Here is a 15,234-nt window from a genome sequence, read left to right on the forward strand (position 1 = left end):
GTCTTCTTTGTCATACATCTCATGATGCTCAGACTGTAGGTGGCGAGCCTAGGAACACATCCCCGATTTCATGGCTAGCCAAGCTCCAGCAGCTGCAGTGCAGTCCAGTATCTGAGAGTCAGGTCTCATAGTACACAGGAGCAGGAGTCAACTGTCTGCTGGTTACAGAAGATTTGAAGGAATATCGTGGGGTGATTAGGAGGTCAGTTGTCATGAATTTTTGTGATGATTTTAACAGCTGAATAAAATGCTATACATTTCATTTCATATACCTGATTTAAAACAATATATGATAGATTCAATTACTAGTTGGACAGATAGCCTAAAACTAGTAATGCTTTCTAAAGAATATTTAAATAAGTTTAAGTATGGGGCAGGAGATGTGGCTCAGTTTGTAGAGTTCTAGCCTAATGTCTTAGTTACGGTTACTACTGCTATGAGAAAACACCACGCAGAGACCATGGAGGGATGCCGCTTACTGACTTGATGCCCAGGATTTCTCAGTCTGCCTTCCTTTAGTACAGGACCAGCAGCCCAGGGATGGCCCTGCCCACAGTGAGCTAGCTGAGTCTCCCACATCAGCACCAATGAAGAAATACTCCATAGGATCGCTCACAGGCCAGCATGGGGAGGGGGGACTTTTTTCAGTTGAGGTTCCCTTATCCAAATTAACTGTCTAGCTTGTCTCAGATTAACCTAAAACTAAGCAGCACGCCTAACAGTCATGGATCCCCAGAAGTGCACAACACCAAGCCGAGTGGTTCATGGCTGTCATCCCAGTTCCCTAGAGTAGAGGCAGGAGGGTCAGAAGCTCAAGATCATCTTGGCTACAGGATCAGTTGGGAGCCAGTGTGAGAATAATAAGATCCTGGCTCAAATAAACACAGCAGTTTTTGATTTTGCTTGTTGAGTAGGTCTTGACTTACATCCTCTAATGTTCTCATAGATTAGTAATGCTTTTTAAAATGAAAAATTATATGGCATTCACTGTGCGAAGACTAAACCCTCTTTTTTTTTCCAGAGCTGGGAACCGAACCCAGGGCCTTGCGCTTGCTAGGCAAGCGCTCTACTACTGAGCTAAATCCCCAACACCGAAGACTAAACCCTCTTATTTTTCACTCAAGATTATTTTACTCTTAGAAAAGAAAAAGACAACTTATAGTTTGTATCTTTCATTTAACTAGACAAGTCACAGCTCCTTCCTGTTCACAAGTATTTTCTTCTTTTTTTATTAAAAATAGATTTTTTTTTTTAGTTGGGTGTGATGGCGCATGCCTTTAATCTCAGCACTCAGAAGGCAGAGGCAGGCGGATCTCTGTGAGTTCAAGGCTAACCTGGTCTACAAAGAGAGTTAGTTCCAGGACAGCCAAGGCTGTTACAAAGAAAAAAGAAAAACTGTCTAGAAAAACCAAAAAAAAAGAAAAAAAAGATTTTTTTATATAATGTATTCTGATCACAGTTTCTCCCCCTTCTTTCCCATTGCCCCACCCAGAAAATCCATACCTTTCCTTCCTCTCATCAGAATAAAAGCGGGTACCAACAATGATGAGAAAGATGATGATGATGATGATGATGATGATGATGATGATGATGATGATGATGATGATATAATGAAGACAAATCAGGATAACACAAAACAATCAGACATGAGCCAAAGGAAAAGCACAGGAAACACATATGGATGCTGAGACACACATTTGGACACACAGAGAAATTCCATAAAAAGAAAATCAAACGCTATAATGTCTAAGCAAAAGGTATGTGAGATTAAAAAACAAAAAATTTAGGACAAAGCATTGTGAGACAACCCCCAACTCCCCCCCCCCAAAAAAAACAGCAATGAGCTCATTTTGTGTTGGCCACTGACTGCTGAGCATGGAGCCTAAAAGGCACCGAGGGCTTAATTCATTGATAGAACAGAGGGAAGAGAATTGTCACACATTTCACATATGATTAGCTACTAAACACACACACACACACACACACACACACACACAAGCACACACATGTGCACACACACATGCACACGTATGCATTTTTGAAAGTAGCTCCATGTAGTAGCAATATCACTTTCTATCAAAGTCTAACTGCTTAAATGGCTTCAAATGCATACTAAATAGTCTAGATGTCTCAACAGTGAAAAATAAAATATTTTGTCTATGTTCTATAGAATATTTGGAATGTATATATACAATATATAGAATATTATGGAGTATCTTGAGATCTAGAAAGGTAAGGAAAGGAAACAGAAAAACTTAGTTATTAAACCTAATAACTCTTGTGAGTTAAAAATATAATCAGATAAAATCTGCTTACAAAGCAACCAATTCAATGTAAATTACACTTTTGCCCAAACTATTGTTTTGTAAAAATCTATGCATTTATAATTTTACATGTATAAGTGCCCTGTCTGTAGGCACTTACTCTTGTATGTCAGAAGAAGCAATCAGGTCCCCTTATCAGGTTATGAGCCACCAGGTGGTTGCTGGGAATTGAACTCAGGACCTCTGGAAGAGCAGGACCTCTTAACTGCTAAGCCATCTCCGCAGCTTCCCAAAGAAATGTTATTAAATTTTTAAAATTAAAAATATATTGCATTAGGTATTTTATAAAGATACACATATGTATATATGTATGTATCTATCTATGTATCTATCTATCTATGTATCTATCTATGTATCTACCTATTGGCATGTGTACCTGAGTATATTCATGCACACCACACACATTCAGGTGCACACACATTCAGGCAGAGGCCAGAAGAGTACACAGATCCTTTGGAACTAGAATTACAGTTGTGTGCTGCGTCATCTCTCCAGCCCCAAACTTAGGGTATTTTTATTCTAGTACTAAGATCTAATTTCAGTAGCCTGAGATCTAAAAATTCAGCCACTTAAAAAAAATGTCATTAGGATTTTATGTTAAAAATTCTAGACAAAAATTAAATTCCCGTTGGCAAAGACAACCTGTTAATTAATGTGCCTGTATGCTAACAGAGGGTAAGAGAGACACTAATCTCTTCCTGAGTAAGATTTCACAATTAATCTACAAGCTTTGGGTTTCCTTCCATTGATAATGAACTTCAGTGTAACACAGTATTTAAGGGGCTCTGGTCACACAGACTCAGGACTCAAACCCAAACCAACTCATTCAAAGAATATGACATTAAGTGTTTATTTACTCTCATTGTACAATAAGATATTATTTCCCTCCCATAGTCCAGAAAACTAAATAACTCAATGTGTGTAGTGATGATATAATTAGCTGAACATTAAATGTAGTATGTATTTTAAATCAATTGACTTTTTTAAACAATGAGAATTTATTTGATTTACTTAAACAGGATAATAACCATTGTTCCTTCCTCTGTTTTGTTTAGAAATCATCAAGGCTGGACTTGAGCTTAAGAATCTCCTAGTCTTAGCTTCCCACCAGCCGGGATTACAGGTACAGGCCATCTTGTCCAGCCCTTCACTTCTTACTTTTAAGCATTTCATTTGAAAATACCTTTGGGGCAGGCCAAACGGCTCAGCAAGTAAAGGTATCTGCCTCCAAGCCTGAGCACCTGAGCAGATGATGGAAAGAGAGAAACAACTCCCATAAGTTGACCTCTGACCCCTGTAAACCAACTGTGGTACATTTGTACACACAAGCACATACACACACACACATACACATGTACACACACACACACATACACACATATATAAATACACACACTAAAATAAATGTGAAAGCACCATTTTTACAGAAACTCAATACACAGAAAAAGAAAACTTTCAATGTATTTTTAAGTTAAAAGTTAAAAAATATATTCCCCACATGAATAGGGACACCCACATATGACATAATTTTCCTAGTCATAAAGATTATGAGCTAAACATGTAATTGAGAAAAACAATTACAAGAATGAATCTGTTTCTCTATTACTACTAAAAGGATAAAGTCATAAAGTCATCTAGCCAGATGTTAGAAAAAATGCAATAATTAAATCGTAGCAGTATGTTATAATATGATAATTCTATATCTTACCATGGTTTTTTAAAAACTTGATAAAAATGTTATAGGACATCTGGGTATAAAAACTGGCCATTTTACACTTTATCCAACCTAAGGGAAATAGTAAAAGCAAGCTGATGGCACCCCTTGATTTCAAGGACACTTCAGAGCAGTTCTTTGAGCAGTGACTTTTGAGAGAGCTCTCTTGGGTGCCTTAACCAAAACAGAGGAAAAAAACTGCAGGTGTGACTAATCCACAAAACACAAGTGCATGTTCGTGTTTATAATTACACTATTAAAATGTCATGGTTTTGTCCTTTTCCATGTTCTCTATCCACCAGTTGGGTCAATTAATCACTAGTACCTGAATTAGAGAGAGCCTACTAAATCCTCAGACTGGAAAGAATGATTGTATAAAAATCTGCTAAAATTATTTGTAGGAAAAAAACACAAAAATAACTCCCATAAAAATAATGTTGGCTATTTTTCCTGCTCTTAGATCCTTATTTTATACAGTTTTAGTTACAATGTTTGCATAATTTGACCTGGATCCACTACTCGAGTTTGGAAAATTACAAGAATGGAATTGTTTAGTTGAGAGGCTGATGCTGTGCTCTCCTGAGAAGTAAGAGATGTTAGAGCTGAGGTGACTGTCAAAGCTCACGTGTGTCTGTGTCCTTGCTCCTCAGCCCTCACCGTTCCTGTCTTCATTAGCATTGAAGTTGGGTGCAAAGCCTCACTGCCTAATTCCTATCCTAGTTACCTTGGTATACCCTTATACATATCAATCAGGCTGGCTCAAGCCACTAATAAAAAGTCATCTGAAAATGAGGGGCACTTGAAACTTTCTAAAGTTCCTATTGTGTTGCTCTGGTTCCCATTTGCCAGAAACATGGAGTGACTATCAACATTTATGAGTATGTTTTACGTGTTATTAGTTCTCACAGTGAAAATTACCAACTACCAGAAAAACAACACATTGCTAAGAACAAAACACCATTTAAAAAGACAGGGAACATACACTATCTCCTTTAATTGTCTTGAGAACTTTAAGGGTTAAAGCCCATCTGGTCTAATTTACAGCCAGTAAGTAATGTATCTAAAGTCATTCAGAAAGATGGCTTCGGAATTGACACCTAGGCTTGTCACATGTAAGGTTCCTAATCGCCATAAACAGAAACGCCTTTCAAAGGTTGTAAAAACAGTGGCTCTAAACTAAGTAGTGGAGCCTGTCCTGGAGGGAAATGTGGAAATTCGTGGGAACAGATTTGATTTCACAATCTTGGGGGTGTTCTTGGCATCTAGGATGCTTGTGGCAGTAAGTGTCTGGGGCCTGAGGATGTAATTCACCCTGCCATTTTGATGGACAGCCTCTCAAGGCAAAAGCATCACAGCCAAATTCCAACCTCCACTTTTGAGGAACACTTTACTGAGTAAAAGATCAGCTGGCTATAAGGATATTAAGTGAAACAGGAGATTTGAGGCACCTCACTTTCTCGACAATCTCCACTCTGATGTTAAATGCTTCCCTTGGGTTTGACATGGCAACAAAACAAATTCTCTGCCTCAGTTACTCAGTATTCATTAAGTGAATATTCTGCCTACAGTTCCTCTGTATTTAAAAAGGCTCTCAGAGAGGAGAGACGCTTTCTAAGACCAAATCAGAGAATGCAGAACAGCTTCCTGAAGTCCAAGTTGGAAGGGTCATTCTGCTTCGCATATTTTTCCTTGCATTCCTAACTATATGTAAGAATGATATCGCCTCAAGAGAAGCCTGCTCCAATCTGAAAGAAAGCATAGGCACCGTAGCCTACGCGCTGAATAAATATATACATTGGCTTGCAGTTCAGAAACCAGAGAAACTGTGCCAAGGTCTTGATACAGATATACTTTACAAGTGCTTTGGTTTGGTATTTTCAAAAGATCATAATTAAAGCCTAAAAGGGGAGGGGAGGGGGGAAGTATGTCATAAGTAATTGGAACCTCCCACTTACTACCAACTTATCGCCCTTCGATTTTAGTGGGGAAGTAAACTTAACATGCAAGAAGCAGACTGTCAGATCACATGAAAAAGGAAATGCAAAAAGTGAGTTTGCTGTGCTTTAGGACTAAACGGTCGGTACACGAGAGCTCCCAGGGCCAGCGGAAGAAGTGAGCTGTTGCAAAGCAATGCTCTGTTGGACTTTGCAAGGGGCATTTGATGACCGCTGTCAATTCGCATTTGATTGTAGCCTTAGCACTCCCTCCTGAATTAACTTAAAATGTGATTTAGGCTGGCAGCTGCCTAAAGGTTGTGACCGTGATGGAATTTTATTTATATTCCTTTTACTTTTGATAGCTCCACATTCAGCTTAACATTCCAATGAGAAGAACTCAAAGATGGCTGTGACTCACACTGGGAATCCCCGCACTCAGAAGGCTGAGGCAGGAGGGCTACTACGAATTCAAGGATACATGGCCACACAGTGAGTTCTAGAACAGCCTGCAACACAGAGTAAGGCTCTATCTAAAAAGAAAAACTAAAGGCCGTGGGGGGTGGGGAGGTCAATACCAGCTACGGCATCTGGCAAACTGGGTCTGTGCACAGTAGCACTTTCTACAGACTTTTAAAAGTTTATTAAGCTTACAAACCCCTTCCCTTCCTCACTCCCACCCCTGACCTTGTTCATAAAGGGAAACTGAGACTGCGGGTTTCCTGCCCTATTAAAGTAGTCAGACTTCCCTACTCTCTTGGATGCCATGATTGGTCCAGAGTAGGCGATGACCCAAGTAAGGGAGGAGCAGTGTGGGGAGCACGGCCAAGAATTAGAAGGAGCCTTTTTAACAGCACACGTGTGAGACTCATCAAAGACAAGCTCTGCCAGCACACGGAGAAAGCAATCAGGAAAACAGAGATGAAGTTCAAGGCCAAAAGACAGATGAATGGGTAAAGACAGGCAAAAAAGAAAAAAAAAATAGATTCTTAACAATATTAGCTGGTCAGGTGACCTCACAACTGATGCAACAGCCATTCCAATCAATTTCATAGGCGCTACACAGAGAAACCCTGCCTCGATAAACCAAAAGAAGAGGAAAAAAAAGTGTTTGCCAACATGGACAAATAGAAACAACACTCAATTTCTTTTGCCTACATTAAATATTTGATTGGCAGTAATTACAAAGCCCTACCATTCATTAAAAATGAATAACGTCTTTACATTAAAAAAAGATACATTTTGGGGTTGGGGATTTAGCTCAGTGATAGAGCACTTGCCTAGCAAGCGCAAGGCCCTGGGTTCGGTCCCCAGCTCCAAAAAAAAGAAAAAAGAAAAAAGAAAAAAAAAAGATACAACTTAAAGTAAAATGAGTTAGTAAATAATATTATAGAGCTAAATATCAGAAGAAGGAAACACGTGTCGAGACTCTCTTCAGCCTGACTCCTGTATGTGCAGCTCCCAGGCGCTGACTTCTAGAGAGCCTGATGTGAAAGTTACTTCCAAGTCCAGTCATGGCCATAACAGCAGCCAACCTTGACCCACATCTGTGCCTCTACGCTAATGAATGTTACAGGAAGCCCGGTAGAGTCTGCGCACTACGTTCAGAAATTAAGCATTTTCAGCCTCTCCATGACCAATCGACTCACTGATGTATTCCCTTGTCCCATGTCTGACTAAAGAATTTTTCAGCCCTACATTCAGCTCTGAGAACAAGAGAAACCGACGTAACTTGAAAACCACAATTGAAAGTTTAATAAGAAATTGTGTTTGGGATCAAAACAAATAAATGCGACCCAGCTCTGTTTAGTCTTTTCCGCTACAAAGGAAATCATTCTGGAGCATCATTAAAAACACCCATGACAGTTTGAGCAAAGCTGTAATTTGTGTCTCCAAATACAATGGAAGGGGTGAGTCTCAGTAAAACACTTTGTCTGCCATTGATGCGGAGGGAGTGTACAACTTTATACAGTTTTTTAGTTTAATTATCTTAAAAAGAAACAATGTAAGAGACTAGAGATCATCCATGTAGAAGGAATTATTTTGAAGGCAATTGGGGCTGAGTACATACATAGTTCTCTAATGGGACACTTGTCTAGGTGCTGGGGGTTATAGATACAATCTCTAACTCCATGAAAAATAAATCATGATACCTGAAGTATGCAAAAAAAAAAACAATGTTTCCTAATGTCAAAATACTGTAGACGCGTTTGTGTAGAACTACTAGTGGTTTCTATAGAATTTTACAAGTGTACTAAGTTTACATTACGACACAAAAATTGCTTTATTTCAAGATAGCCATTTGTGACTAATCCTGTATGAAATCTACACATTTTTCTTTTTACAAATCTTGTTCACATAGTCCAGGCCCTAAGAAGGATCTAGAACTATGAAAACATCACAGAGAGAAGGGACTGGGAAATGCTGTTGTTTGACGAGCTTCTATGGTTTCTTCTAGGCCGGAAGAATTGAAGTCTATCAGAATGCTTAGGGGACACTAGAAGGCAGCACAAATATATGGAGCCCAAGAGAACACAAGAAATCTGGCCATTATTGTATGAGACTTACTGCTTTCAATAGAGGAACTCACACACAGTCACGCTCAACCGGGCCAGTGCTCTGAAGATTCTATTATTCCTAATACCAGCCTTGCCTTAAAAAAATATGCTTGCTAAATTATTTGAACACTGTGAACGTTTCTATTCCTATGTAGTTACAGAAGCAGTAAGTTTTTAGAATGCATAGCAATATTCATTTTAAGGATGGATAGCCATACGTATTTTACATCCTCCATTTAAATTTAACATAGGTATCTTACAAATAAAAAATGTTACATCTTTTAGAAATGAAAAGGGAACCAGGCCTAGTGGCCCATGCCTGTGATACAAGCTTTTAAGTATTTGGGAAGCTGAGGTACATTCAGCCTCAGTTACATAGTGATTCAAAACCACGGGACAACTTAATGAGACCTTATCTCAAAATAAATCTTTGCGTGCTGGGCACGATATAGCTCAATCAGCAGAAACACTGACCTTGCATACGGAAGGCCATAATTCCCAGCACTGCGCCGAAAGGAATAAACACTAAAGGTCAAGAAGAGAACGACAAAGAATCCCATATACAGGACCCAGAGACTCAACTGATTCGGCACAGCTTTGTGCTGTCTAATATGTCACGGGAGGCAACGAGGACCTGCACAACTTCTGTTCCTGGACTTTGATCCAACCTGCCATAAAGCTGGACTCCTTTGCGTCTCCAGTCTCCATTCTATGCCAAGTAGCCTCAGACTTTTGCCTGGCACAAAACAAAGCAATAAAATCCAACCATCTCACCCGTCCAAAACTAAATGACTTAAAACATCACCCACACTCACAGACCTGACCAGTCTAATGGAAGGTAGCGCTATTCATAGGTGCTGTCAAGAATAACAACAGCTACTGAGAGGCTCCGGCACCAAGAAGGTCTTGGCTATAAACGTCTGCATATTAAAGCCTCCAATGAATGCAGTCCTGGAGGAGTCCATATTGTTTAGATTAGTGAGGGTAGGAGGTGTCCACTCGCAGCTCACTAGGAAAACGATGTTAAATTTCATGTCCATAAATGATGTTAACAACTTGTTCAACTTTCACGCTCATACAAATGGGTTGTGGAGACTGAAAAGCCTCCATTCGTCCCTTTGACGGAGAATAGAGCCATTACCACAGCATGTAGCTGTGGGTTTGAAGATAATTTTAAGGAAAAAAAAAATCTTGGCAGTGTAATTGTTATCAAGGTCCGAGCGAAATAAACCCGTGTTTGAAAATTCAGGAATGCCAGGAGTTTCAGCATGTCCCAAGACTGTCCTTAGATGTAGAGAGTCAGGTCCAGGATAGGAGAGTGTATGATACATTCGCATCAAATCACACCAACCAATCAATGCAGAAACATTTCCACCGGAAAGCCTGGTTTCTGCTGTAGATGAACAACCTAAACGGATCTGCATTCATTTCAAACTTTAAAACGTCTCCCATGCCTCTCTCTAGAACTATTGTTGCATGGGTTACCTGAATCACATACATTTTTACATATTTATGTATATTAATCCTTACAAAGCACAACAAAATGATGGAGGTTTCTGGTTTTAAAATAACTGTGCTGCAAAGTTAAACTGGACACAATAAATTTTTTATATCAGTAGTGTAAACCACCCTAGATTTAGTAGTCAAACTTGTTAAAGATGTAATAATCGAGTGGTGTCCAACTTCCTGTTCTTATTTTAAAAGCCTTCAATTAATATCACCAGCATAAAACCAAACTTCAATTCCATGAAGGCCCTCAGACTACACTCCCTAGATTATTGCTCATTATGCCAATAATTTTCTGAACTTTCTCCTAAAAGTGAAGGCCTGAATTATTTTAAAGTATTTCACGTGTTCATTTTCCAAGTTATACTCTTAAGAATGCATGCACACGCACTCGCACTCTCACATGCACACACACACACACACACACACACACACACACACACACACACACACAGTACACACACCAAAATAATGTCCTAACTTGAAAAAGTCTTTGGGAGTCGCAGAATATCTAATTTTACAGTTAGCATTGTAATTGAGATATTAATAGTATTTTTATTTGTAATTTTAATTTCTACCTGAGAGAAAAAGGTAAAGTAAATGTATCAAAAGACTATTTTTACTTTCAACCACAATGTGGCAACTCTTTCAAGGTTTTTGGAAGGTTTTAACAGTGCGCTAGCCTAAGACCACTCAAAAAACCCCACTAAATTACCAAAGTTTGTCTTCAAAGTGGAGAGGGAAAACGAAGAATGGGGCACTTTTGCTGTATTTTTAGCTTTCAACTGTTAACAGCCTATCTAAAGGACACCTCCAAAGCAGACTTAAAACTCAGCCCAGCTCTCTGGCCCCTCCCCATTTACTGTGCTCTAATTCAAAGGGAGCACAGGGTGGGAGTGTACAGTGAAAGGACACCGGAGACAGATGGCCACGAAGGAGCTAGTGACCCCTGGAAACTGGTGGTTCCCAGCAATCGATAATTCTAGGTCGAGATGGTTTGTCTAGGTGCTTCTGCTCAAACTCCCCGCAATGTTTTAAAAAGAAACTCTACCTTCTGTGTTATCATCCGACACAGAATTTGATGAGGAAAGGCATAATGGGGGCAGGGGGGTGGAGGGTGAAAGGAGGGCTGGGTACTTAGAGCCTATCCGGGCTGGAGAGAGCGCTCAGCCCTTGAAGGCTAGACTCACAAGCAAAACGCCAAAACTGTCCAGAAGAGGTTCGGTGAGAAAAGAGAGGAAACTGACCCCCGTGTAGTATCTCGGTGAAAAAAGCAAGAAAGGCACGGTCATACTGCCCATCTTTCGTGCGGCTTAATCTCCCGCAGGTGTGCGGGGTGTCCCTGCCAGCTATGGCTACTCCCGCACCCCCTCCCCAGGCAAAGTGGCCAGCGGGATGTTGAAGGGAGTACCTCGTTTTGTCTCCAAAGGGCAACATAGCAGAGGTGGGGCGCTCGTTTCCGACCTCCTCGGATGGTGGACTGGGGAGACTCTGGGGGCCCACGGAGTTCCGTGGGTGCCCGACCGGCTCCCCTACGGCCCCCGCCGCCTCTTCGCTGCGGGTCGCCGGCTGCGGACCCCGCGTGGCGTCGCCCCCTGGCGGGCAGCGCCCGGCCGAGTGGCGGCCGCGCGCGGGCGAGTCCCCGCCGGCTCGTCCACCATCCCCGCCCGGCGAGAGTCGACCTCCCGGCTCGGGCGGCCAGCACCAGCTGCTCGACGGCCGTTGCCCCAAGGCGCCGGTGGCGGGGCTCCAGCCCCTTCTCCAAAGCAGAGCTTGTTAGTTCAGCCCAGATCGGCGCGCCGGAGGCAAGCGCGCGCGCGGGCTTCGCGGCGACTCCTCGAGCTTCGGGGGACCCGCCCGCCACGCACTCCGCTCCACCCTCTCGTCCCTCCGCTCCACTCTCAAGTCTGCGCGCGCCCCGACTGCCCGTGCTGCAGTCGGATCCTAAAGGACAGGCTCCCTCCTCCACGCCCTCCGCGTCGGCCTCCTGGCGTTTGGCTCGCGACCAGGAAGAACTGGCCTCTGGGGTGCTCCGGGTCCCCGGGTCCCGGAGTCCGCCCCGGCCGCCTCCCTCCCGCCCTTTGAGTGCGCGCCGCAAAGCTCAGCGAAGAACCCCCCCTGCGGCGGCGCAGCCAGAAGAGGGATGATCAGGGGACTATCGGGGGGCCAAAGGCGACAGTCCTCACTGGGGGCGACCCGGGCAAGCTGCTACACCCAGGCTTCCCGGTGGCCTGGTCCAGACCCCCGGCTTCCCCGCCCCTCCAGGGTCAGAGCAAGCCGGGCAGGGGAGGAGCGCGGCCACTGGGACGCGCTTCCGGAGCGGCTGGGAAGGGGCTCTGGCTTGTTTTGGTTTTTGCTAAGCCGGTTTGGGAGAGAAACCGGGAGAGCAGAGGGGAGGAGGGAAGGCCCGTGAGCGCGCGTGAAATCAATCTTGTTCCCGGGCCGGGTGTACGCTTTTGTTTTTAACTTCGTGGGCAAGTCGTTTCTAATCCGACGCCTCGCTTCTCAACTGTGCTCGCTTTAAGTCGAGGACTCCAGTCCGTTCTGAGACCGAGAATCTACTTCCGAAGCAAAAGGCCTGGGAACGGGGATTGTTTAATGTGGCTCAAGGGGAAAATTCAATGGGGAAAAGAGATCAGCCCCAGCTCACGCTTCATGTCCCTAGCCGTGTCCTTTGTGGCTCCTCTTCTTACCTGGTGGCCTTTCTAACAAAGTAAGAGAAGGTAAAGTCCCGGTGATCATCCAGCCACGCTTCCACCCAGTCCTGGTCCCGCTGCTGCTGCGACTGCACGGAGCTGGGGCCCGCTCGTTCCATGGTGTTTGCCGCGGGTTTCTGCGGCTCGCTGATGCCGGATTTCCACCCGGCAGGGTCCCTCTCTCAGAGGAGCAGGACAGTGTTCGAGACCCTCCCCCTTTGCCCTGCAGTCTTTCAGCGAAGCCTCAGAGAGGCGGGCCAGCCCCGGAGCTCGCTCAGCCCCGCCCCTCCAGGTCCCCGAGGTTTCCAGGTGGCCGGCGTCCTCCTTGGGGTCCCGGGGAAACTGACTTTCTGCATCTGCCTCTGCGCTTTCTGGCGAGCTCTCCGGAAGCCAAGTGGCCAAGGTTAGGAGGAATCCAGACTGCCGCTGGGGTGCGCTGTGGGCCGAGCCAGCTTCCCTCTGTGCGCAAAGGAGACAGTGGGTTTGCAATTCCCAACTCACTCTAGGAAGGGAAGATCACGTCCAGGACTCATCTGAAGGCGAGAGGCAGGGAGCTTCACTAGAAAGCGAGAGAAAAAGTTAACCTGGGTGTTTTCCCCCGTTCTTAGTAGGATAGCGACAGCCCCACTTTACTTTTCCTTAAAAGCAACTCTTGGTGGAGAGGACCCACAGCCTATCTCCCTCACAGCAGCTCTCCCAATGACTCCAAGCAAGGGAGAGAAGTGAGGCAGAAACCTCTAGGACAAACCTGCAGGTGCTGGACTGAGTGACTTCCATCAAAACCATACAGGAGCTTAAGGCTAACGTCAGTCGTAAAGTGCTTTGATTCATACACCGAAGACCCGGGAGGCATAGGACATAAAAATGCCAACCACCTGTCCTTGCCTGTGAATTTTGAAGATAAGAATACCTCTACACTATTATGCTGACTAGTATTAGCCAGAACACTAATACTAGCTACCCAGGTACACCAGGAACACCCAGTTAGCTTGATTTAAAATTAACTCATATTTGACTGGCATCAATGCCTCAGAAACAGGATTTACTGTCTTACGTTGCTATTGCTGTAATAAAATTCCATGACCAAAGCAACACATGATAAACTATATTAGATTTTAAAATGACAGCTCTCTCCTGGTGTTACTATAACAATAACATTAAATACAAATAGAGAATAGGGGGCTTGAACCCCACCCCACATCTACACATTCCTCCTACCAGGAACTCACTTAATTTAAAACTAAACTCTAGGATAATGGCTAGAAATTGGGCCTTAACTGTTTTTTGTCCGCCCCCTGCAAAGTTCATATTGAAACTTAATTCCGGACCTGGAGAGATGGCTTAGAGTCCTTCCTTCTATTCCATGGGTTGGGGTTCAGTTCCCAAGCTGCCTTGGCTAGTTAAGTCATTTCTTCCCTCTCCTGTTCTTCCCTCTTTTCTCTGCTATCTTCATTCCCATAGGCTACCTGAAGCCCCATGGTTGGCAGCCAGCTTTGCCTGATAAATCTCTCTTCCTCTGTCTCATCAGCCTTGCCATATCCACACCCACAACACTAGCGCAGAACAAGGTTTGAATACCACCTTTGCCTCTTCTAGTTCAGTCAAAGAACTCCACGTGCCAACTGGAGTCACCCAGCTACTGCATTACAGACTAAGACAGGGCAAATCCTTACATCAAACACACAACCAAAGACAGGTTGACACTCACAGGTAACAATATGAACAGCCAAAATGGTGTGTGTCACACCAAACCCAGTAGTCCTATAGAAATGTTTTCTATTAAGAATTACTTAGGTGAACCTCAGAGCACAAAATTTTAAAGAACAATCAAACTTTTTGGAAGAATTCAAGAAAATTAAAGAAGACACAGACACCACATTGAACTTTAAGATAACAATAAATGCCTGAGTGGCATTCAAGAAAATATAAATATATGCCTGAAGGAAATGACAAAGACAATTTAGGGTTTGAAATCAGAATTAAACAAGGAGATAGCAATATTGAAGAGAGCTCCTGCTAAAATAGAAACAGAATGGAAAAACTCAATAACCCACCTAAACTCAAGAGACAGCCTTAAAAACAGAATAGATGGAAAGTAAAAAGCAACCAAAGAGTGTGGAAAAAAACTTTAAAGTACAGAAAATGAGTATGCAGAACGTGTGTAACACCACGGAAAGAGCAATCCCTTGAGTTCTCATGTATAGATTAGAAAGATCACAGAAGACAACGTTCCCATATAGAAACACCCATACAGATACAAGAAGCACACAGAACAGTGAATTTACAAGACTATAAAAGAAACCCCCACATCACATTCTAAGTAAAAGAGTAAATATGCAGAACCAAGAAAGATTATTGAAAACTACAAGAGAGGAAAGAAAAAACACAAGTCACATATAAAGAGAAAGTCTCCAGAAAAGCAGCTTAATTTTCAATGGGAGCTTTAAGATCCAGAAGACTTTGGATCGGTGAACTCCAAATTCTAAGAATCCTTGACTGCCA

At 43.1% G+C, this 15,234-nt stretch overlaps 1 protein-coding gene across 1 annotated transcript in view; it reads right to left on the reverse strand.

Annotated features, from left to right (window-relative positions):
• Pde5a (phosphodiesterase 5A) overlaps positions 1–13,070 on the reverse strand; it is a 137,620-nt gene extending 124,550 nt beyond the window's left edge. The window contains exon 1 of the mRNA XM_032897379.1: positions 12,730–13,070. Within this exon, the coding sequence (XP_032753270.1) occupies positions 12,730–12,851 (122 nt within the window). The 5' untranslated portion in view covers positions 12,852–13,070. The remainder of the gene's footprint in view (positions 1–12,729) is intronic.
• Between the last annotated feature and the right edge of the window lie 2,164 nt (positions 13,071–15,234).

Source organism: Rattus rattus, chromosome 3 (genome assembly GCF_011064425.1).
Source record: "Rattus rattus isolate New Zealand chromosome 3, Rrattus_CSIRO_v1, whole genome shotgun sequence".
Classification (NCBI taxonomy): Eukaryota; Metazoa; Chordata; class Mammalia; order Rodentia; family Muridae; genus Rattus; species Rattus rattus.